Genomic DNA, 22412 nt, shown 5'->3' with positions numbered 1-22412 from the left:
CTGGGACCCCCCGGGCTCTGTTCTCACCCTTGGGATCTCCCAGTTCCGATCCCAAATCAGGGATACCCCGGGCTCTGTTCCCACCCTCAGGATCTCCCAGCTCTGATTCCAAATCTGGGACCTCCCAGCCCTGATCCCACCCTTGGGATCCCCATCTCAGATCCCAAATCTGGGATCCCCCAGCTCTGCTCCCACCCTCGGGATCCCCCCAGCTCTGCTCCCACCCTCGGGATCCCCCCAGCTCTGCTCCCACCCTCGGGATCCCCCCAGCTCTGATCCCCCTCTTGGGATCCCCTGGGCTCTGCTCCCATGCTCAAGATCCCCCATCTCTGATCCCAAATCTGGGATCCCTGGGCTCTGATCCCAAATCTGGGATCTCCCAGCTCTGATCCCAAATCTGCGACCCCCCAGGCTCTGCTCCCCCCCCTCGGGATCCCCCATCTCAGATCCCAAATCTGTGACCCCCCTCTCACACCCCAACCCCACCCAGGACCCCCCTTTGGGGACGGGGCCGGACCGCGGGGAGGAGAATCCCGGGACCATCCCCGAGCTGGGGACAGAGCCAGTGACAAACCAGGGTGACAAACCAGTGACAGCCAGGGACACGCAGTGACAACCCCAGGGTGACACTGGGGTGGGGTGTGGGGTGTCCCCCCCATCCCGCCCGGCTTGGGGACACTTGTCCCCTCTCTCTGGGTGGCCGCGGGCGGGCGGGGAGCGGCGGGAGGATCCGGGATTGGGGCTGGTCCTGCCTCCTCCTCCTCCTCCTCCTCCTCCTCCTCCTCCTCCTCCTCCTCCCACATCTGCAGCTGGAATTGCAATTTGAGGCGCTGCCCGGGCCGGGCCCAGGGAGGGAGTGGGAGGAAACCGGAGAGCGCGGGGGGCTGCGCGGGGCCCCCGGCGGGGACACAGCCACAACCGCGGGCGGGACACGGGGACACAGCGACAGGGCCACCGAGCCCGGTGACAAAGCCCCGAGGGGTCCCCACACCCCTAATTTGTGTCCCCCCACCCCACCCCACACACACAGAGAGCGGTGAGTGGCCGGAGGGAGCAGGGAGAGAGGGAGGGAGGGGGGACAGGAGGGTTTGGGGACACGGAGGGAGGTGGCACCGCGTCCTGGGGTCACTGTGCGGTTTGGGGACATCCAGGGGGTGGCATTGGGGGGGTGGGGTGTTCCTGGTGGGAATTGTGGGGTGGGGGGTTGTGGGGGCGCGGGGGGGAAAAGGGGGTGGGCGTTGGGGTATTGTCCCCGTGTGGTCTGTCCTAGGGGACACCGCCGTGACCTTTGGGGACACCACTGGGGCCTTTGGGGACACTGCTGGGACACGGTCCCCGTGTGGTCTGTCCTGGGGGACACCGCGGGGACCTGCGGGGACACCGCGGGGACACCGCCGGGACCTCTGGGGACACCGCTGGGACATTGTCCCCGTGTGGTCTGTCCTGGGGGACACCGCCGGGACCTTTAGGGATACCACGGGGACCGTTGGGGACACCGCAGGGACCATTGGGGACACCGCTGGGACATTGTCCCTGTGTGGTCTGTCCTGGGGGACACTGCTGGGGCCATTGGGGACACCACGGGGACCACTGGGGACACCACGGGGACCATTGGGGACACCGCCAGGACCTTTGGGGACACTGTGGGGACCACTGGGGACACAACGGGGGCCATTGGGGACATCATGGGGACCACTGGGGACACCGCTGGGACCTTTGGGGACACCACGGGGACCTTTGGGGACACCAGGGGACACCACAGGGACACCGCTGTGACACCGTGCAGAGGTGGCAGCTCGTGTCGGGGGACTCGTGTGTCCCAACAAGGGCCGAGGGGACAGGGAAAGGCTCCAGGGAACCCTAAAAGCTTCCCTGGAGGATTTGGGGTGTCCCCAAACCCCACAAGAGCTTCCCTGGAGGATTTGGGGTGTCCCCAAACCCCACAAGAGCTTCCCTGGAGGGTTTGGGGTGTTCCCAACCCCTTGGCCTGGCACCGCGGGAATTTGGGGACAAACAGCTGCTTCTGTCCCAGCACATCTGGATGGGAGTCACAGAACTGCCCTGAGCCTCACAGGGGTCCTGTGGGGTCACCACGAGTTTGTGGGGTCACCCCGAGTTCGTGGGGTCACTCCAAGTTGTGGGGACACCCCAAGTGTGTAGGGTCACCAGGAGTTTGTGGGATCACCCTGAATTATGGGGACACCCAAGTTCATGGGGTCACTCCGAGTTGTGAGAGAAACCCGAGTTGTGGGGACACCTGAGTTATGGGGTTACCCCGAGTTATGGAGACACTTGAGTTTATGGGAACACCCCGAGTTTATGAGATCACCCCGAATTTGTGGGGTCACACTGAGTTGTGGGGACACCCCGAGCTATGGGGTCACCTCGAGTTGTGGGGACAACCTGAGTTGTGGGATTATCCCGAATTTGTGGGATCATCACAAGGTTTTGGGGTCACCCAGAGTTATGGGGTCACTCCGAGTTTGTGGGGACACCTTGAATTATGGGGTCACCTAGAGTTTGTGGGGACACCCCAAGTATGTGGGGACACCCTGAGTTGTGGGGACACCCCAAGTATGTGGGGACACCCTGAGTTGTGGGATCACCACGATTTTGTGGGATCACCCCGAATTTGTGGGATCACCCTGAATTATGGGGTCACCCAGAGTTTGTGGGGACACCCCAAGTATGTGGGATCACCACGAGTTTGTGGGGTCACCCCGAGTTGTGGGGACAACCTGAGTTACGGGGACACCCCGTGTTGTAGGATCACACTGAGCTGTGGGATCACCCCGAAGTGGGAGGGAGTTTGTGGGATCACCCCAAATTATGGGGTCACCATGAGTTGTGGGGACACTCCGAGTTTGTGGGGTCATTCCGAGTTATGGGGACACCCCAAATTATGGGGACACTCTGAGTTTGTGGAGCCACCCTGAATTATGGGGTCACCCCGAGTTTGTGGGGACATTCCGAGTTATGGGGACACCCCGAATTATGGAGACACCCGAGTTGTGGGATCACCCTGAGCTATGGGGATACCTGGAGTTATGGGGTCACCCCGAGTTGTGGGGACACTCCGAATTTGTGGAGACAACCTGAGTTGTGGGGTCACCCCGAATTATGGGGACAACCCAAGTTTGTGGGACACTCTGAGTTGTGACATCAACCCGAGTTGTGGGATCACCTCGAGTTTTTGGGGTCACCCAGAGTTTGTGGGGACACTCCGAGTTGTGGGATCACCCTGAGCTATGTGAGTTATGGGGTCATCCTGAGTTGTGGGGACACTCCAAGTTTGTGGGGATAACCTGAGTTATGGGGACAACCCGAGTTTGTGGGACACTCCAAGTTGTGACATCAACCCGATTTGTGGGGTCACCACGAGCTTGTGGGGTCACCCTGAATTTGTGGGATCACCCTGAATTATGGGAACACCCAAGTTCATGGGGTCACCCCGAGTTGTGAGAGAAACCCGAGTTGTGGGGACACCCGAATTATGGGGTCATTCTGAATTTGTGGGATCACCCCGAATTATGGGGACACTCTGAGTTTGTGGGGACACCCCGAGGTGGTAGGAAGTTTATGGGGTCACCTCGAGTTGTGGGGTCACCTCGAATTATGGGGACACCCAGAGTTTGTGGGGACACTCCGAGTTTGTGAGGACAACCTGAGTTATGGGGACACCCCAAATTATGGGGACACTCTGAGTTTGTGGGGACAGCCTGAGTTGTGGGATCACCGCGAGTTTGTGGGATCACCCTGAATTTGTGGGATCACCCTGAATTATGGGGACACCCAAGTTTATGGGGTCACCTCGAGTTGTGAGATAAACCCGAGTTGTGGGGACACCCGAATTTATGGGGTCACCTCGAGTTATGGGGACACCCTGAGTTGTGACATCACCCCGAGTTATGGGGTCACCCCGCCGGCCCGGCCGCTGTCCCCGCTGTCCCCGCTGTCCCCAGCCCGTGTCGCCTCCCCCGCCCCGATCCCGATCCCAAACTTTGTTTCCTTTCCCCGTTTCCGTGAACTCCCCGCAGAGGCGGAAACGGTGGAAAATCCTAAAAAAAAAAAAAAAAAAATCAAAAATCCCCGGGATCCCGCCCTGGAAAGGGACCCCCAGAGTGAGGGGGGGGGAGTGTCCCTCCTGTGTCCCCTGGGTGACAACAGGGTGGCCTGGGGACACCTGGGAGGGCTTGGGGACATCCACTCTCCTGGCCAGGAAAACTCCCCATTTTGGTGGAAAAAAATCCCCATTTGGGTGGGAAAAGCCACATTTTTGGTGGGAAAAACCCCATCTTGGTGGAAAAAAAGTCATATTTTGGTGAAAAAACCCACCCCATTTTCATGAGAAAAGCCCCATTTTGGTGGAAAAAAAAATTAGTGAAAAAAATCCCCATTTTTGATGAAAAAAAGCGCCCGTTTTGATGGAAAACCCCCTCATTTTGCTTGGAAAAAAACCAAAACATTTTGGTGGGAAAAACTCCATTTTTGATGGAAAATCCCCCATTTTGGTGGAAAAAAAAAATCTCCATTTTGGTGGAGAAAACCTGAATTTGGTGGACACCCCCCCCCCCACCCCCCCTTTTGGTGGAAAAAAAAAAAACATTTTGGTGGAAAAAATCCCCATTTTGGTGGAAAAGTCCCATTTTTGATGGAAAACCCTCCTATTTTGGTGGGAAAAACCCCCATTTTGATGGAAAAACCTTCCATTTTGGTGGAAAAAACCCATTTTGATGCGAAAAGCCCCATTTTTGATGGAAAAAAAACCCCAAAAAAACCTATTTTGATGGACAAAAAAAATAATTTTGGCAGAAAAAAACCCTGGACCACCCTCAGGACCCCCCAGGGTGTCACCTCACACAGCTCTGGGGTGGCCAGAGCTGGACCCCCCAAATTCCAGGGAAAACCTCCCCACTCGAGGGTTTTTTTGGGATTTTTTTTTTTTTTTGGGGGGGAGGCTGTGGGGTCGGGAAGGGAGCCAGGAATTGGGGTGTTATCCCAGGAAAAAAAGATTTGGGGTTGCTCCAGGCTGGGTTAAAATCCCTGGAATTTTTTTTTGGGATTTTTTTTCCTTAACAATCCCCCCCAAAAAAAACCACCCCCAGGCTTTTAAAAATGTGCAGGAGCAGCGATTTCCACACAGCTGTGCCCTGCACATCTGGATCCTGCACATCTGTCTGAGCTGCTCGGTGACGGGAACTCGTGTCCCTGTCCCCACGGTGACACCTGGGGACACCCTGGGCGGTGACAATTGTCCGTGTCCCAAACTGGGACAGTCACACCCCCTTGTGAGCTGGGATTTGGGGTCCCCTCCTCCTGACCCTACAAATCCCAGCCTGGATTTGGGGTCTTCACCTGCCGACCCTACAAATCCCAGCCTGGATTTGGGGTCTTCTTGTGTCAACCCTACAAATCCCAGCCTGGATTCGGGGTCTTCTCCTCCTGATCCTACAAATCCCAGCCTGGATTTGGGGTCTTCTCCTCCTGCCGACCCTACAAATCCCAGACTGGATTTGGGGTTCTCTCCTGCTGACCCTACAAATCCCAGCCTGGATTTGGGGTCTTTTCCTGCCAACCCTACAAATCCCAGCCTGGATTTGGGGTCTTTTCCTGCCAACCCTACAAATCCCAGCCTGGATTTGGGGTTCTCTCCTCCTGACCCTACAAATCCCAGCTGGGATTTGGGGTCCCCTCCTGCCGACCCCACAAATCCCAGCCTCATCCACGGGGTGGTTTTTGGGATGGGGTGACACTGAGGGGACACTGAGGGGACACTGGGGACACTGGGGACACCAAGGGGACACTGAGGGTTCACGGGGATGGATTTTGTCCCTCTCTTTTGCAGGTGGCGGCGCGGCCATGGCGATGCTCCTGGAGCCCGGGATGCAGAGCCTGAGGATGGGTGAGGATGTCCCCAGGGGGTGGCACTGGCTGGGATGTCCCCTGACCCCCCCCCCCGCCCCCCCCGCCCCAGGATGGTCATTCCATGTCCAGGTCCTGCTGTCCCCACTCTGTGTCCCCTCTGCAGCTCCCACACTGGGATAGCCAGGACCAGCTGTGGAGGAGACCTGATCCTGTTATCCCAAACCTCATCATTCCATCCCAAACCTAATCCTTATATCCCATATCTGAGCCCTCCATCCCAGATCTAATCCTGCCATCCCAAACCTCATCCTGCCGTCCCAAACCTGATCCCGCCATCCCAAACCTGATCCTGCCATCCCAAACCTGATCCCACCATCCCAAATGTGTCCTTCCATCCCAAACCTGATCTTTACATCCCAAACCTGATCCCGCCATCCCAAACCTGATCCCGCCATCCCAAACCTCATCCCACCATCCCAAACTTGATCCCTCCATCTCAAACCTCCTCCTGCCATTCCAAACATGATCATCCCATCCCAAACCTAATCCTTCCACCCCAAATCTGTGCCCACCATCCCAAACCTCATCTCTCCATCCCAAACCTGATCCCACCATCCAAAACCTGATCCTGCCATCCCAAACCTTATTGTTCCATCCCAAACCTGATCCCACCATCCCAAATGTGTCCTTCCATCCCAAACCTGATCTTTACATCCCAAACCTGATCCTGCCATCCCAAACCTGATCCCACCATCCCAAATCTGAGCCCTCCATTCCAAACCTGATTCTGCCATCCCAAGTCTCATCTCACTATCCCAAACCTCATCCTGCCATTTCAAACCTGATCCTCCCAATGTCCCAAACCAGATCCCATCATCCCAAACCTCATCTTGCCATCCCAAATCTGAGCCCTCCATCCCAATCCTGATCCCACATTCCCAGACCTGATCCCGCCATCCCAAACCTGATCCTGTTATCCCAAACCTGATCCTGCCATCCCACACCTGATCATTCCATCCCAAACCTAATCCTTCCACCCCAAATCTGAGCCCTCCATCCCAAACCTGTGCCTGTCATCCCAAACCTGTGCCTGTTATCTCAAACCTGAGCCTTTCACCCCAAATCTGAGCCCACCATCCCAAACCTCATCTCTCCATCCCAAACCTGATCCCACCATCCCAAACCTGATTGTGCCATCCCAAACCTCATCTCTCCATCCCAAACCTCATCCCGTCATCCCAAACCTGATCCCACCATCCCAAACCTCATCTCTCCATCCCAAACCTCATCCTTCCATCCCAAATCTTAGCCCTCCATCCAAACCTGATCCTGCCATCCCCATCCTGATTCCACATTCTCAAATCTGAGCTCGCCATCCCAAACCTCATCTCTCCATCCTAAACCTCATCCCATCATCCCAAACCTGATCCCACCATCCCAAACCTGATCCCTCCATCCCAAACCTCCTTCTGCCATCCCAGACTTGCTCTTTCCATCCGAAACCTGATCCTTCCATCTCAAACCTGATCCTGCCATCCCAAACTCGAGGCTTCCATCCCACCTCCTTCCTTCTCAATCCTGAGCCACCATCCCAAATCTGACCCCTCCATCCCAAACCTCATCCTTCTATCCCAAACCTGATCCCTCCACCCCAAACCAAACCAGGACTGTGGAGGCCTGTGGGGCAGGAATTCCCCGCCCGATCCCGATCCCGATCCTTCTCCGCAGGAACGAGGTTTCATGTCCCAGGCTCTCTGGGGGGGTCACGGGTCTCCCCGGCTCCGTCGCACGCGGAGGCGGCCGAGAGACGGTTCCCGTTTGTCTGGGATCAAATATTTATGGGACAGACACAGATACAGGGAAAAGCACTTACGGAGCAGGTGTAGGGGACAGCAGACGTGTCACTGTCACCGCTCCGGGGCTGTCACTGTCCCCAGCTCTGTGATGTGGCTCTGAGCCAGACATGGGAAATTGGGATGAGACCGATCCCAACCCCAATTCCAATGCCAATCCCAATCCCGATCCTGCTGTTGTTGGGGGATCCCAGAGCATTCCCTGGGGCTCCGGAGCTTCCCGAGGGTGTCCCAGTGGCTGTCCCAGTGCAAACTGGTGGCACTGGGAGCCAGGGTGGGTTTGTCTGGACACTGGGGAAGGAGAGATGGAGTTTGGCTCTTCCCTGGGGAGACCTCTCTGTTCCCAAATCCCTCCAACCACAGAACCTCCTCCATTCCCAAATTTCTCCAACCACGGAACCTCCTCAGCTGTTCCCAAATCCCTCCAACCACAGAACCTCCTCCATTCCCAAATTTCTCCAACCACGGAACCTCCTCAGCTGTTCCCAAATCTCTCCAACCACAGAACCTCCTCCTCTGTTCCCAAATTTCTCCAACCACGGAACCTCCTCTGTTCCCAAATTTCTCCAACCACGGAACCTCTTCCTCTATTCCCAAATTTCTCCAACCACGGAACCTCCTCCTCTGTTCCCAAATCCCTCCAACCACAGAGCCTCCTGCTCTGTTCCCAAATCCCTCTAACCATGAAACCTCCTCCTCTGCTGTTCCCAAATCCCTCCAACCACGGAACCTCCTCCTCTGTTCCCAAATTTCTCCAACCATGGAACCTCCTCCTCTGTTTCCAAATCCCTCCAACCCTGGAACCTCCTCTGCTGTTCCCAAATTTCTCCAGAGCCTGGCTGGGAGCGGCCGCTGCTCATCCCCGCTCCATGGCCTCGATCCCGGCTGGATCCCAACAGGATCCCAGCAGGATCCCAGCAGGATTGGCAATCCCAAGGGTCAGATTTTGGGCCCACAGTCCCTTCACCTTCCTGATATCACTGTCTGGACCCCACACCCCATTCCCAACATTTTACCCCATCCCAATCCCAATCCCTTGGGAAAGCCGCTCCGTCAGCTCCCCCAGCTCCTTCCAGCTGGAGTCTGTCCAGCGGCTCTTCCGTGGGCGGTGATTAATTAACGACGGCTGCTAATTAGAGCCAGGTGCCTGAGGCAGCGTGGGCGGGACAGCCCCGTGTCCCCGGTGTGGGGTGGGGACTCTGGAGCTCATCCCATCTCAATTTTGGGATCATCGGGGCTCCCCGGGGCTGGAATTCTGCTGCTGGAGGGGGCTGGGATGGCTCCAGGAGGAGGAAGAGGAGGAGGGACCATGATCCCTGAGGTCCCCACCCCAGATTCCTGGTGGTGTTTTGGAGTGTGGCCAGGGGTCTGAGCTGGACCCACCCTCCTTAACTGGTTCTCCATGGATTTGAGCCACAGATGTTTTCTTTCCCTCTTCCCAAATTTTCCCCAGTTCCCACTAATCCCAACTTTCCATCTGCTGGCCCAGAGCAGCTTCCCCATCCCTGGAAGTGTCGGAGCCACCTGGGGTAATGGAAAGTGTCCATGCCCATGGATGGGGTGGCACTGGATGGGATTTAGGGACCTTCCCAACTCCAACCATCCCACAGTTCCATGATTTTATGAGCTCCACATCTGGAGCCCCCACAGTGACTCTGTTCCCACCATCACCAAATCCACCCCAGATCCATCTGCATCGGGGTGTCCCCAGGTGGTCTCTCCTGGGGAAGGGTCTTTGGGAAGGGCTGTGGGATCCTTTCCCATCCTGTATCAGGATGTCCTGGGTGGTCTCTCCTTGGAGAAGGGTCTTTGGGAGGGGCTGGGATCCCTTCCCACCTGGATTGGGATGTCCCAGGTGGTCTCTCCTTGGGGAAAATCTTTGGGAAGAGATGGGATCCCTTCCCACCTGGATTCTTCTCCATTGGGATGTCTTGGATGGTCTCTCCTTGGGGAAGGGTCTTTGGGAAGGGCTGGGATCCCTTGATCCCTTCCCACCCTGGTCTGGGATATCCCAGGTGGTCTCTCCTTGGGAAAAGGACTTTGGAAAGGGCTGTGGAATCCTTTCCCACCCCAGATCTGTCTCCATTGGGATGTCCCAGGTGGTCTCTCCTTGGGAAAAGGTCTTTAGGAAGGACTGTGATCCTTTGATCCCTTCCCACCCTGGATTGGGATGTCCTGGGTGGTGTCTCCTTGGGGAAGGGTCTTTGGGGACACTGGGGTCACCCAGACTCACCTGTCATTGTCCCCAGGTGCCAACGGTGAGCGGTGCCCGACGCCGTCCCCGCCCGGCTCCCCGGGGACACCCCACGACAGCTGCAGCATCGCCCCACTGACACCATCCCAGTCACCGGTGAGTGCGGCACCAGTACGGCCCTGGGGGGACCAGTAAGGCCAGTGTGGGGGCCCAGTAAAGCCGTTTTATAGGGTCCCAGTAAGGCCAGTGTGGGGTCCCAGTAAGGCCATTATGGAGTTCCCTGTAAGGTCGTTGTGAAATTCCCAGTAAGGCCATTATGAGGTTCCCAGTAAGGCCAGTGTGGGGTCCCAGTAAGGCAAATAGAGGGTTCCCAGTAAGGCTATAGTGGGGTCACAGTAAGACCATTATGGTGTTCCCAGTAAGGCCAGTGTGGGGTCCCAGTAAGGCCATTTTATGGGGTCCCAGTAAGGCCAGTGTGGGGTCCCAGTAAGGCCATTTTATGGGGTCCCAGTAAGGCCAGTGTGGGGTCCCAGTAAAGCCATTTTATGGGGTCCCAGTAAGGCCAGTGTGGGGTCCCAGTAAGGTCATTATGAAGTTGCACTATGGCCATTGTGGGGTCCCAGTAAGGCCACTGTGGGGTCCCAGTATGGCCATTGTGGGGTTCCCAGTAAAACCATTATTGTGTTCCCAGTAAGGCAATTTTGGGGTCCCAGTAAGGCCATTATGGGGTTTCCAGTAAGGCCAGTGTGGGGTTTCCAGTAAAGTTGTTATGAAGTTGCACTATGGCCATTGTGGGTTCCCAGTAAGGCCATTGTGGGGTTCCCAGTAAGGCCACTGTGCAGCCCCAGTAAGGCAGTTGTAGGGTCCCAGTAAAGCTGTTGTGGGATCCCAGTAAGGTTGTTATGGGGCATTCCCAGTAAGGCAGTTGTAGAGTCCCAGTGTGACCATTATGCCATTCCCAGTAAGGCTGTGGTGAGATCCCAGTAAGGCTGTTATGGGGTTCCCAGTAAGACCACTGTGGGATCCCAGTAAGGCCATAGTGGGATCCCAGTAAGGCTGTTTTGGGATCCCAGTAAGGCCACTGTGGGATCCCAGTAAGGCCATAGTGGGATCCCAGTAAAGCTGTTTTGGGATCCCAGTAAGGCCACTGTGGGGTCCCAGTAAGGCCATAGTGGGATCCCAGTAAAGCTGTTTTGGGATCCCAATAAGGCCACTGTGAGGTCTCTGGGGGCTGTCCCTCTGTCCTTTCCCCCTCTGATCCTTCCCCCAGTCCGACCTCCGTCCCCTCCAGCCCCATAGGATGGGCCAGTCCATCCCCACGACCTTTATCCGTGGGATATTCAGGACTGGAGGGGTTTCCCAGCTCTGGAACGACCCAGCAGGAAAAAATTCATCCCTCAAAACTCCTGCTGGGTGTGGGAGGCCGCGTTCCAGAGCTGGATCCTCCCCGGAATTCCTCATCCCTGCACATTCCTGTGCCAGCCGCCTCTTCCCTGCTGATCCCGGCGGTTTTTCCTGGCCAGCTCCCTGTCCTCACTTATCAAAAAAGTTAACGAGGCTTCCAGCTTCCCCTGGTGACACGGGGACAGGGCCTTGTCACATCCTTAGGGTGTCTTTAGCACGGGGACAGCCCTGGAGGGAAGGGACAGGGACAGGGAGGAGGGGTGGGGACAGGAAAAGTGTGGGAGCAGCAGTGGGGACATCCCAAAACACCTGGGCCAGGGGGATTTTCAGCTGGGTGACCCTTGGGGACAGCTGGGACAAGGTGAGACTGGTCACAGGGAAGGTTTTTTGCTGAGTGACCCTTGGGGACACGTGGGACAATGTTCCCTTGGAGTGAGATTGGAAACAGGAAAGGATTTTGGCTGGGTGACACCTGGGGACAGCTGGGATGGTGTCACCTAGTCCAAGATGGGGAGCACGGAACAGTTTTGGTTCAGTGATCCATGGGGACACCTGGGACAATGTCCCTTGGAGTGAGATCAGTCACAGGGAAAGTTTTTGACTGGATGATCCTTGGGGACACCTGGGACAATGTCCCCTGGAGTGAGATTTCGTGTCAGGGGTGGTTTTCAGCTGGGTGACCCTTAGGGACACCTGGGACAAGGTGAGATTGGACACAGGGAAGGTTTTTGACTGGATGATCCTTGGGGACACCTGGGACAATGTCCCTTGGGCTGAGACTGGTCACAGGGAAAGTTTTTGACTGGATGACTCTTGGGGACACCTGGGACAATGTCCCTTAGAGTGAGGTTGGTGGCAGGGAAGGTTTTTGACTGGATGATCCTTGGGGACACCTGGGACAACGTGCCTTAGACTGAGACTGGACAGAGGAAAGGATTTTGGCTGAGTGACACATGGGGACACCTGAGATGATGTCACCCAGTCCAAAGTAGTCCACCTAGTCCTTCCCCGTGAAGGGTTTGGGTTCAGTGACCCGTGGGGAGACCTGGGACTATCTCCATTTGACTGAGACCGGACACAGGAAAGGATTTTGGGAATCTCAGCTCTGATTTCAGGGTCCAAGTGAGGGGGAATAAAATAATAGATAAAATAAACCACAATAAAACCAGGACTCCCCAACCACGCTGGCTGCTCCCATGGTGCCCATCCCTCTCCAGAGCTGCCCAAATCCCTGTGTCCCGTGGGAACTGCCTTTGGGAACAACCACACCCACCCCATGAAATACTTTTCCCAATGAGCTGAAGACGCGTAAGAAGAAAAAATCACAAAATTGGGTGAAAATCCGGGAAAAAAATCCCAAAAATCATAGGAGAAAAAAAAACTTCCTGAGGTTTTTATTCTTTTTCTGGCATCAGCCAGCCCCAGCTGATCCCATTCCTTGCCTTCCAGCGGAGCGAGGCGCGTTCCCAGCAGGCGCCGTCCTTCTCCGTGGTGGTGGCCATCGACTTCGGCACCACCTCCAGCGGTTACGCCTTCAGCTTCACCAGCGACCCCGAGGCCATCCACATGATGAGGTGAGCACCTGCCAGAGGCCCCCGAGCTGCTCCCGGAGCAGGGAAAGGGCTTTTGTGGCCCCCAAAATGGTCAGAAGTTGGGTTGGTGGGAGATGATTCCTGGAAGTGGTGGGTGGAAAGGTGTGGAATGAAGATATTCCCAGAGATGGAGCAACTCAGCTCTGGGAGAGCTGGGAATGTTCCCCTGGAGAAGGGAAAAGTGCAGGGAATGCTCAGAGTCCCTGAAGGGGAAAACTCCAGGAGAGCTGGAGAGGGACTGGGGCCAAGGGCTGCAGGGACAGGACACAGGGAATGGATCCCACTGGGAAAGGGGACATTGGGCTGGGATCTTGGGCAGGAATTGCTGGGAATGGAATTCCCACATTTGCTGGGGCTGCCCCTGGATCCCTGGAATTGTCCAAGGCCAGGTTGAGATGGACTTGGATCCACTTGGGATAGTAGGAAGTGACCCTACCCATGGCAGTGGGTGGCACTGGGTGATCTTCAAGGTCCCTCCCAACCCAAACCAGTCTGGAATTCCATGAAATTCTTCAGGGGATGGAGCAACATCACCCCTCCTCCTTTGTCCCCCTTTAAAGTCCTTCAGACCCCGCCCATAAAACCAAATCAAACCTGGCAGGACCCCATTCCCTGGAAGTTCACCTGCTTCTCTTTGGCTCCTCTTTGCAGGAAATGGGAAGGGGGGGACCCGGGCGTGGCCAACCAGAAGACCCCCACCAGCCTCCTGCTGACCCCGGAGGGGGCGTTCCACAGCTTCGGCTACACCGCCCGCGATTACTACCACGACCTGGACCCCGAGGAGGCCCGCGAGTGGTTCTACTTCGAGAAGTTTAAGATGAAGATCCACAGCACCAGCGTGAGTCCTGGCTCCCATCCTGATGTTCCTGGTCCTCCCAGGGGGATCCTGGCCAGGCTGGGGATGGAAATGTTGGAAAAACCTCTAATTTTAGCTCATTTTAATGGGTGAATTTGATGTTCTCCCATCTGAGCTGGTCCATAGTGGGTGGATGTGGCTGCACAAAGCTTCAGGTGCCTGAGCCTCACCTGTTGCGGTTGGCTCAGGGGGATGAGCAAATTCCTGAGGTTTGGTGATGGATCTGGCCTCCTCCCAGCCCCTCGGGTGATCCATTTGCTGTTCCCGGCAGGATCTGACCATGAAAACCGAGCTGGAAGCCGTCAACGGGAAGAAGATGGCGGCGCTGGAGGTGTTCGCCCACGCGCTGCGCTTCTTCAAGCAGCACGCGGTGCAGGTGGGGCCACCTCCATCCCTCCTCCTCCTCCTCCTTCCCAAATGGAATCCTCTGTGTCCTCTCCGTGTGAGGGCGGGGAGGCCCCGGAATGGAATTCCCAGAGAAGCTGTGGCTGCTCTATCCCTGGAAGTGTCCAAAGACATTGGGGCTTGGAGCAACCTGGAATAGCGGGAGGTGTCCCTGGATGGGACTGGATTGGATTTAAGGTCCCTCTCAACTTGGAGCCACCTGGAATAGCAGGAGATGTCCCTGGGTGGGACTGGATGGCATTTAAAGTCCCTTCAAACTTGAAGCCACCTGGAATAGTGGGAGGTTTCCCTGGGTGGGGCTGGATTTGAGGTCTCTCCCTGCTTGGAGCCACTTTGGATAGCGGGAAGTGTCCCCAGGTGGGACTGGATGGGATTTTAGGTCCCTCCCAACCCAAACCAGTCCATGATTCACCGGGAGCCCCCAGGCGTCACCTCCTGCTTGTCCCCTGGCAGGAGCTGAAGGACCAGTGTCCATCCCTGCCCGAGAGCGACGCCATCCGCTGGGTCCTCACCGTGCCGGCAATCTGGAAGCAGCCGGCCAAGCAGTTCATGAGGGAAGCGGCCTACAAGGTGGGGGGACTCCTGAGGGTGACCACGTGGTGACCCTCACAGGGGTTGTGGTCTCTGGGGTATCCCCTTCCTCCCTCAAAATGAGTTCCCACTGCCAGAGGGTAGAGTTAGGTGGGATCTTGGGAAGGAATTCCTGGCTGGGAGGGTGGGGAGGGGCTGGGCTGGAATTCCCAGATTTGCTGTGGCTGCCCCTGGCAGTGTCCAAGGCCAGGTTGGACACTGGGACTTGGAGCAACCTGGGATAGTGTAATGTGAAATTGGATGAGATTTAAGGTCCTTCCAACCCAACCCAACCAAAAGTTCTTGGGTGGGTGGGTGGATAATTTGCCATGTGGGTGGTTTAGTGGATGGTTGGGTGGCTGGTTGAGTTGTTCAAGGGTTGGGTTTGGTGATCAGGTCATTGGTTGAGCAGTTGTTTGGTTGAGTGGTCGTGTTGTTGGTTGATGTGTTGGTTGAGCAGCTGGTTGGTTGGTTGAATGGGTGGGTCATTGGTTGGGTGGTTGGTTGAACAGGTGGTCATTGGTTGGGTGATTGGGTTGGTGCTTGGGTCATTGGTTGAGCGGTTGGTTGGTCGGTTGAGCAGTTGGTTTGCTTTTCAGGACGTTGGCCAGTTCACTGGTTGGCTGGGTCATTGGTTGAGTGGTTGGATGATTGAGCATTGACTGGTCGGGTGGTTGTTTGAGTGGTTGGGGCACGGGCTGGGTGATTGTGTGGTTGGTTGGGTGGTCAGGTCTTTGGTTGGATGGATGGTTGGGTGGTCAGGTCGATGGTTTGGTGGTTGATTTGGTGGTCAGGTTGTTGGTTGGTTGAATGGTTGGATGGTCAGGTTGTTCATTGGTTGAGTAGTTAGTTGAGTGGTTGGATGGATTTATGGCAGGTTGGATGATTGGTTTGGTGGTTGTTTTGGTGGTCAGGTCGTTGGTTGGTTGGTTGTGTGGTTGGATGTATTTATGGCAGGTTGAGTGTCTGATTGGATGGTTGGTTGGGTGGTCAGGTCATTCATTGGTTGGTTGGTTGGTTGAGTGGCTGGATGTATTTATGACAGGTTGGGTAGTTGGTTGGATGGTTGGTTGGGTGTTCAGGTCATTCATTGGTTAGTTGGGTGGTCAGGTCATTCATTGGTTGGTTGGTTGAGTGGTTGGGTGGTTGTGTGGTCAGCCGGGTGTTTGTGTTGTTGCTTCAGCTCTTGGGTCATGCCTTGGGTGCTTGATTGCTCCGTTGAGTTTTTGGGTGAACATTCAGACCTTTGACGAGTGTTGTGTTCTCCACACTCCACAATTCCACATCCGTGTGAGCACCGAGGGGACAAGGACACCCCCAATCCCCATCCCCGCCGTGTCACCACCATGTCACCGCGTGTCCCCGCAGGCCGGGCTGGTGTCCCCGGAGACGCCGGAGCAGCTGCTGATCGCGCTGGAGCCCGAGGCCGCCTCCATCTACTGCCGCAAGCTGCGGCTGCACCAGCTGATCGAGCTGAGCTGCCGCCCCCCGGCCAACGGGGCCGAGACCCCCCTCAACATCGACTCCAGCTTCCGGCAGGGTGAGGGGAATTCCCAGGGAATGGGGTCAGGATAGGGATGGGGACGAGCCCCCACACCCCATTGACTCCAGCTTCTGGCAGGGTGAGGGGAATTCCCAGGGAATGGGGGATTCCCAGGAAATGGGGTTGGGATAGGGCCAGAGGAGCAGGGAATGGGATCCAGCCCTGCATGTCAGGTCTGGAGGGTCCACCAGCTGCCATGGCTGGGGAAGTCCCCCCATTCCCAGAGACCTTCCATTCCCAGAGACCTCTCGCTTCCAGAGACTCCCCATTCCCAGACACCCCCATTCCCAGAGTCCCCCCTGCTCCCAGAGACCCCATACCCAGACCCCTCATTCCCAGGCACCCCATTCCCCCTTCCCCAAATCCAGGGCTTTTTTTTTTTTGCTTTCCCACAAACCTCCAAGCCGTGTCCCCCTCCTGCCACCTCGGCCACCACCCCGTGTCCCTGGGCCACCTCCAGGGACTGTCCCCCCATGGATGAGACCCCGGGCTTTACTGGGACAGCCCCAGTTTGCCCAGCTGGGACCGAGCCCCAGAACTGGGATGTGCTGGTGGCGATCCCAGACAGACGGAGATTTGGGGTCCTGTGGGATTTATGGGGTTGCTCGAGCTGATCCCGAGGATGAGGAATTATCCAAAAATGTGCCAGGATAACCCCGCCTTTCCCAATCCATCCCGGCCCTTCCGGGAGGCTTTGATGTCCCTGGGACGAGGGAGGAGCAGAGGAAACCCCACCCGGGCTGTGGGGTCGGGGCGGAGGTGGCATCGAGGGTGGGCACACAGGGAGATCCCATGGGATCCAGAGGGATCCTTTGGGATCACAGCGGGGCAATGGGAAAGCTGGATCAGCCCATGGGTCATACTGGGGTCCATATTGGGATGGAGGGGAGGAGTCACCAGTGCTCCCAGTCCAGACCCCACGGCGGGAATGGGGTGGATCCCAGGGAATGGGCTGGATCCCAGGGAAGGGGATGGATCCCAGGGAAGGGGGTGGATTCAAGGGAATGGGGTGGATCCCATGGAAATGAGGGGGTCCCATGAAAATGAGGTGGATCCCAAGGAAATAGGGTGGATTCCAAGGAAATGGGGCGGATCCCATGGAAATGGGGCGGATCCCATGGAAATGGGGTGGATCCCATGGAAATAGGGAAGATCCCACAGAAATTGGATGGATCCCAAGGAAATGGGGTGGATCCCATGGAAATGAGGTGGATCGAAGGAAATGGGGAGGATCCAAGGAAATGGGGGGTCCCAAGGAAATGGGGTGGATCCCATGGAAATAGAGGGAAATCCCAAGGAAACGGGGTAGATCCCATAGAAATGGGGGGGATCCTGACCCCGGTCCGTGTCCCCCAGCCCGGGAGCAGCTCCGGCGATCCCGGCACAGCCGCACCTTCCTGGTGGAGTCGGGAGTGGGCGAGCTCTGGTCGGAGATGCAGGCAGGTACGAGGGTGGGGGGACACGGGTGGGGGTCCCCACTGGAGATTCCCAGATCCCGGGGATCCCCCTGGCTGTCCCCACCGTGGCAGAGCCACCCCCAGTGCGCTCCTGCCAGGGGGTGACACGGGTGGGGTCTGTCCCTTGACCCCAAAACAGGGGCGGGGTCTCCCTGCCACCATCCCATATAATCGTCTCTCCGCCCCTTCCCCAATTCCCAAAATTTTGGTTCATTTTCCCTGTGTCCCCGCGGGTGGGTGTGGCGGGGAGGGTCACCCAGGGCCGCCACCCTGTCACTGTGTCCCTCCCCCCCGCAGGTGACAGGTACATCGTGGCCGATTGTGGCGGGGGGACGGTGGATCTGACCGTGCACCAGATCGAGAAGCCGCAGGGGACGCTGAAGGAGCTCTACAAGGCCTCGGGTGGGATGAGGATCCCTGTCCATCCTTTATCCTCCCCGTTCTGGGATCCTCCCAGGACCCCAAATCCAGGCTGGGACCCAAAATCCAGCTGGGACTCCCAAACCTAGGCTAGAACCCCCAAATTCGGTCTGGGACCCTAAACTCAGGCTGGGACCCCAAACCCAGGTCAGGATCCCCAACCCGGGGTGGGACCTCCAAACTCGGGTTGGGACCCCAAATCCAGGCTGGGACCCCAAACCCGGCTTGGACCCCCAAATCCGGGTTGGAACCCTCAAACTCGGGCTGGGACCCCCAATCTGGGCTGAAACCCCCAAATTCGGTCTGGGACCGTAAACCCAGGCTGGGACCCCCAAACCCAGCTGGAACTCTCAAACTCTGGCTGAGACCCCAAACTCGGGCTGGGACCCCCAAACTCAGTCTGGGACCCCCAAACACAAGCTGGGACCCCAAACCTGGGCTGAAATCCCCAAATTCGGGCTGGGATCCCAAACGCAGGCTGAGACCCAAACCCGGTCTGGCACCCCCAAACCTGGGCCGGGACCTCAAATCCGGGCTGGGACCATGAAAGGGTGGTGGGTGAGGCTGTGGCTCCACCTGGTGGCACCGCGGGGAAGTGCAGGAGGACCGAGGGGACAGAGAGGGGACAGAGGGAAGGGAGGTTGAATTGTGGTGACAAGGAGGGACAGGAGTGAGTTAGGGGGACGAGGTGGGGCAGAGAGGATGGAGATGATGGGTGAGAGGGGACAGAGGGACAAGGGGCTGGGGTGGAGGGGACAGGGGCACGTGGGGGACATGGATGCCACAAGGATATGGGACATGGGGACGTGGTGATGGGGTGACACGGGGATGTGTGGGGACCTGAGGGTGGGGATGTGGGGAACATGGGGACGTGGGGACATGGGGACGTGGGACCTGGACCATGGGGGCGCCACAGGGACATGGGGATGGGGGACACGAGGGACATGGGGGAGACAAGGACATGGGGACAGAGGACATGGGGACATGGAGGATATGGGGACACAGTGACAAGGGACATGAGGACATCAGGATGGTGGACAGGGGAAGGGGGACATGAGAACATGGGGATGGGGGACATGGGGGTGTGGGTGCCACAGGGACATGGGGACCACAGGACATGCTGATGGGGGACGTGGGGACATGGGAATGTGAGGGACATATGGACACAGAGATGTGGCAGAAGGTGGTGATGGGACACGGGGACATGGGAATGTTGGGGACACAGTGACACGGAGATGTGGCAGAACGTGGTGATGGGGGACATGGGGACATAGGAATGTGGGGGACACAGTGACATGGAGATGTGGCAGAACGTGGTGATGGGGGACACGGCCACCATGGGGGACAGAGGGCATGGGAATGTGGGGGACACAGTGACACGGAGATGTGGCAGAACGTGGTGATGGGGGACACGGGGACATGGCAATGTGGGGGACACAGTGACACAGAGATGTGGCAGAACACGCTGATAGGGGACACAGCTGCCATGGGGGACACGGCTACCACGGGGCCACCTCCTGAGCCCACCCTTGTCCCCTCAGGAGGTCCCTACGGCGCCGTGGGTGTGGACCTGGCCTTCGAGAAGCTCCTGTGCCACATCTTCGGGGACGATTTCATCGCCACCTTCAAGGCCAAGCGTCCGGCGGCCTGGGTGGACCTGACCATCGCCTTCGAGGCCAGGAAGCGTGCGGCTGCCCCGAGCCGCTCCAGCCCCCTCAACATCTCCCTGCCCTTCTCCTTCATCGACTTCTACCGCAAACACCGCGGCCACAACGTCGAGACCGCGCTCCGCAAGAGCAAGTGAGGGGTGACCAGGGTTGGGGACGTCTCCGGGGCATGGGGACAGTCTTGGTGGCGTGGGGACACCGAGGGAGTGATTTGGGGTGGGAGAGAGGGGGAAGGTGGGATAGGGGTGGTAGGTCCAGGGAAGGACCAGGAGGGACAGGGTCATGCCCGTGTCCCCTGTTTGTCCCCCCCAAGTGTCAACCTGGTGAAGTGGTCGTCCCAAGGGATGCTGCGGATGTCCCCCGAGGCCATGAACGAGCTGTTCCAGCCAACCATCAGCCACATCATCCAGCACATCGGTGGGACACGCCCAGCCATGGGAAACCCCTGTCCCTGTCCCTGTCCCACCCCATGTCCCTGGGACCATTTCCATCTCTGGGACATCCCCACCCTGTTCCTGGGAGCCCCTTCATCCCTGGAATTCTTCCTGTCCCTGGGACCACCCCTGTCCCTGTGAGCCCCCCTGTCCTTGGGACCATCCCATGCCCGAGAGATCCCCATCCCTGTCCCTGGGACAATCCCACACTCTGGAACTCCACCCCTATCCCTGGGACTTTCCCTGTCCCTAGAATCCCCTTGTCCCTGGGACCACCCCTGTCCCTGGAACCCCCTTGGACCAGCCCTTGTCCCTGGAAACCTTTTTTTATCCCTGGAATTCTCATTCTCCCTGGAACCCCTCCCTGTCCCTGGAGCGCCCTTTGTCCCTGGGATCCCCCATTCCTGGAACTGTCCTTGTCATTGGAATCCCCCTTGTCCCTGGAAATCTTTCATCCCTGGGATCCCATTGTCCCTAGGACCACCCCCTGGCACCCTCGTGTCCTTGGGACCCTCCTTGTCCCTGGAAACCTTCTATCCCTGGAATCCCACTGTCCCTAGGACCACCCCTGTCCCTGGAACCCACCTTGTCCCTGGGATTCCCCATTCCTGGAACTGCCCTTGTCATTGGAATCCCCGTTGTCCCTGGAAACATTTTATTCTTGGAATCCCATTGTCCCTGGAACCTCCCTTATCCCTGGAATCCCACTGTCCATGGGACCCTCCTTGTCCATGGAACCCCCCCTCGTCCCTGGAAAACTTTTATCCCTGGAATTCCCATTGTCCCTGGAACCCCCTTTGTCCTTGGGACCCTCCCTGTCCCTGGGACCCTCCCTGTCCCTGGGACCCCATTCCACCCATGAAACCACACCCATTCCAGGACTCCCCCACATCCCTGATACCCCCCTGAATCACCCCCATCCCTTCCCCACACCCCATTCCTCCACCAACCCAATCCCAAACCTCTCCCCGCTTTTCCTGCAGACACCCTGCTGAAGAAACCCGAGGTGCACGGCGTCAAATTCCTGTTCCTGGTGGGCGGCTTTGCCGAGTCGGCCATGCTGCAGCGGGCGGTGCAGGCCGCCTTCGGCCACCGCTGCCGGGTCATCGTCCCTCAGGACGTGGGGCTGACCATCCTCAAAGGGGCCGTGCTCTTTGGCCTGGACCCCGGCGTGGTGCGGGTGCGGCGCTCCCCGCTCACCTACGGCGTCGGCGTCCTCAACAAGTTCGTGGAGGGGAAGCACCCGCGGGAGAAGCTGCTGGTCAAGGAGGGCAAGAACTGGTGCACCGACATCTTCGAGAAGTTTGTCACCGTGGACCAGTCGGTGGCATTGGGGGAGGTGGTCCAGAGGAGTTACTGCCCGGCCCGGCCCGGCCAGCGCAGGACCATCATCAACATCTACTGCTGTGACAGGGATGACGTGGTGTACATCACCGACCCCGGCGTCAGGAAGTGCGGCACCATCAGCCTGGAGCTGGAGGACGCGGGGGACACGCGGGGCCGGCGGGAGATCCGCGCCAGCATGCAGTTCGGGGACACCGAGATCAAGGTGACCGCGCTGGACACGCGCACGGCGCGCAGTGTCAGGGCCACCATCGACTTCCTGTCCAACTGAGGGGACCTGGGATGTGTCACCATTGACTTTCTGTCCAACTGAGGCCACCTGGGACGTGCCACTATCCGCTTCTTGTCCAACTGAGACCACCCAGGATGTGCCACCATCGACTTCCTGTACAATTGAGGGGACCCTGGGATGTGTCACCATTGACTTCCTGTCCAACTGAGGGGACCCTGGGACATGCCACTATCCACTTCTTGTCCAACTGAGGGGACCCTGGGACGGGCCACTATCCACTTCTTGTCCAACTGAGACCACCCAGGATGTGTCACCATTGACTTCCTGTCCAACTGAGAGTCTTTGTCATTGTGGGGACACCCCTGGGATGTGTCACCATTGACTTCCTGTCCAACTGAAGGGACCCTGAGACGTGTCACCATTGACTTCCTGTCCAACTGAGGGGACCCAGGATGTGCCACCATTGACTTCCTGTCCAACTGAGAGTCTTTGTCATTGTGGGGACACCCCTGGGATGTGTTACCATTGACTTCTTGTTCAACTGAGGGGCCCTTGGGATGTGCCACCATCGACTTC

General features: G+C 57.7%; 1 protein-coding gene across 1 annotated transcript; it reads left to right on the top strand.

Annotated features, from left to right (window-relative positions):
- Positions 1-873: 873 nt before the first annotated feature.
- Positions 874-21875, top strand: HSPA12B (heat shock protein family A (Hsp70) member 12B; the record flags this gene model as incomplete). Its single annotated transcript, XM_083861463.1, has 13 exons — positions 874-1036; positions 5846-5902; positions 9968-10068; positions 12766-12890; positions 13560-13746; positions 14036-14140; positions 14623-14739; positions 16108-16279; positions 17639-17725; positions 18037-18141; positions 19701-19959; positions 20140-20243; positions 21244-21875. Exons 2-13 carry the CDS (start codon positions 5860-5862, stop codon positions 21873-21875), a joined length of 2037 nt encoding a protein of 678 aa, XP_083717589.1. The 5' UTR covers positions 874-1036; positions 5846-5859.
- Positions 21876-22412: the final 537 nt, after the last annotated feature.

The sequence above is a fragment of the Zosterops lateralis genome (assembly GCF_965231275.1).
Source record: "Zosterops lateralis genome assembly, chromosome: 5".
Classification (NCBI taxonomy): Eukaryota; Metazoa; Chordata; class Aves; order Passeriformes; family Zosteropidae; genus Zosterops; species Zosterops lateralis.
This window is presented reverse-complemented; position numbering and strand designations above follow the sequence as displayed.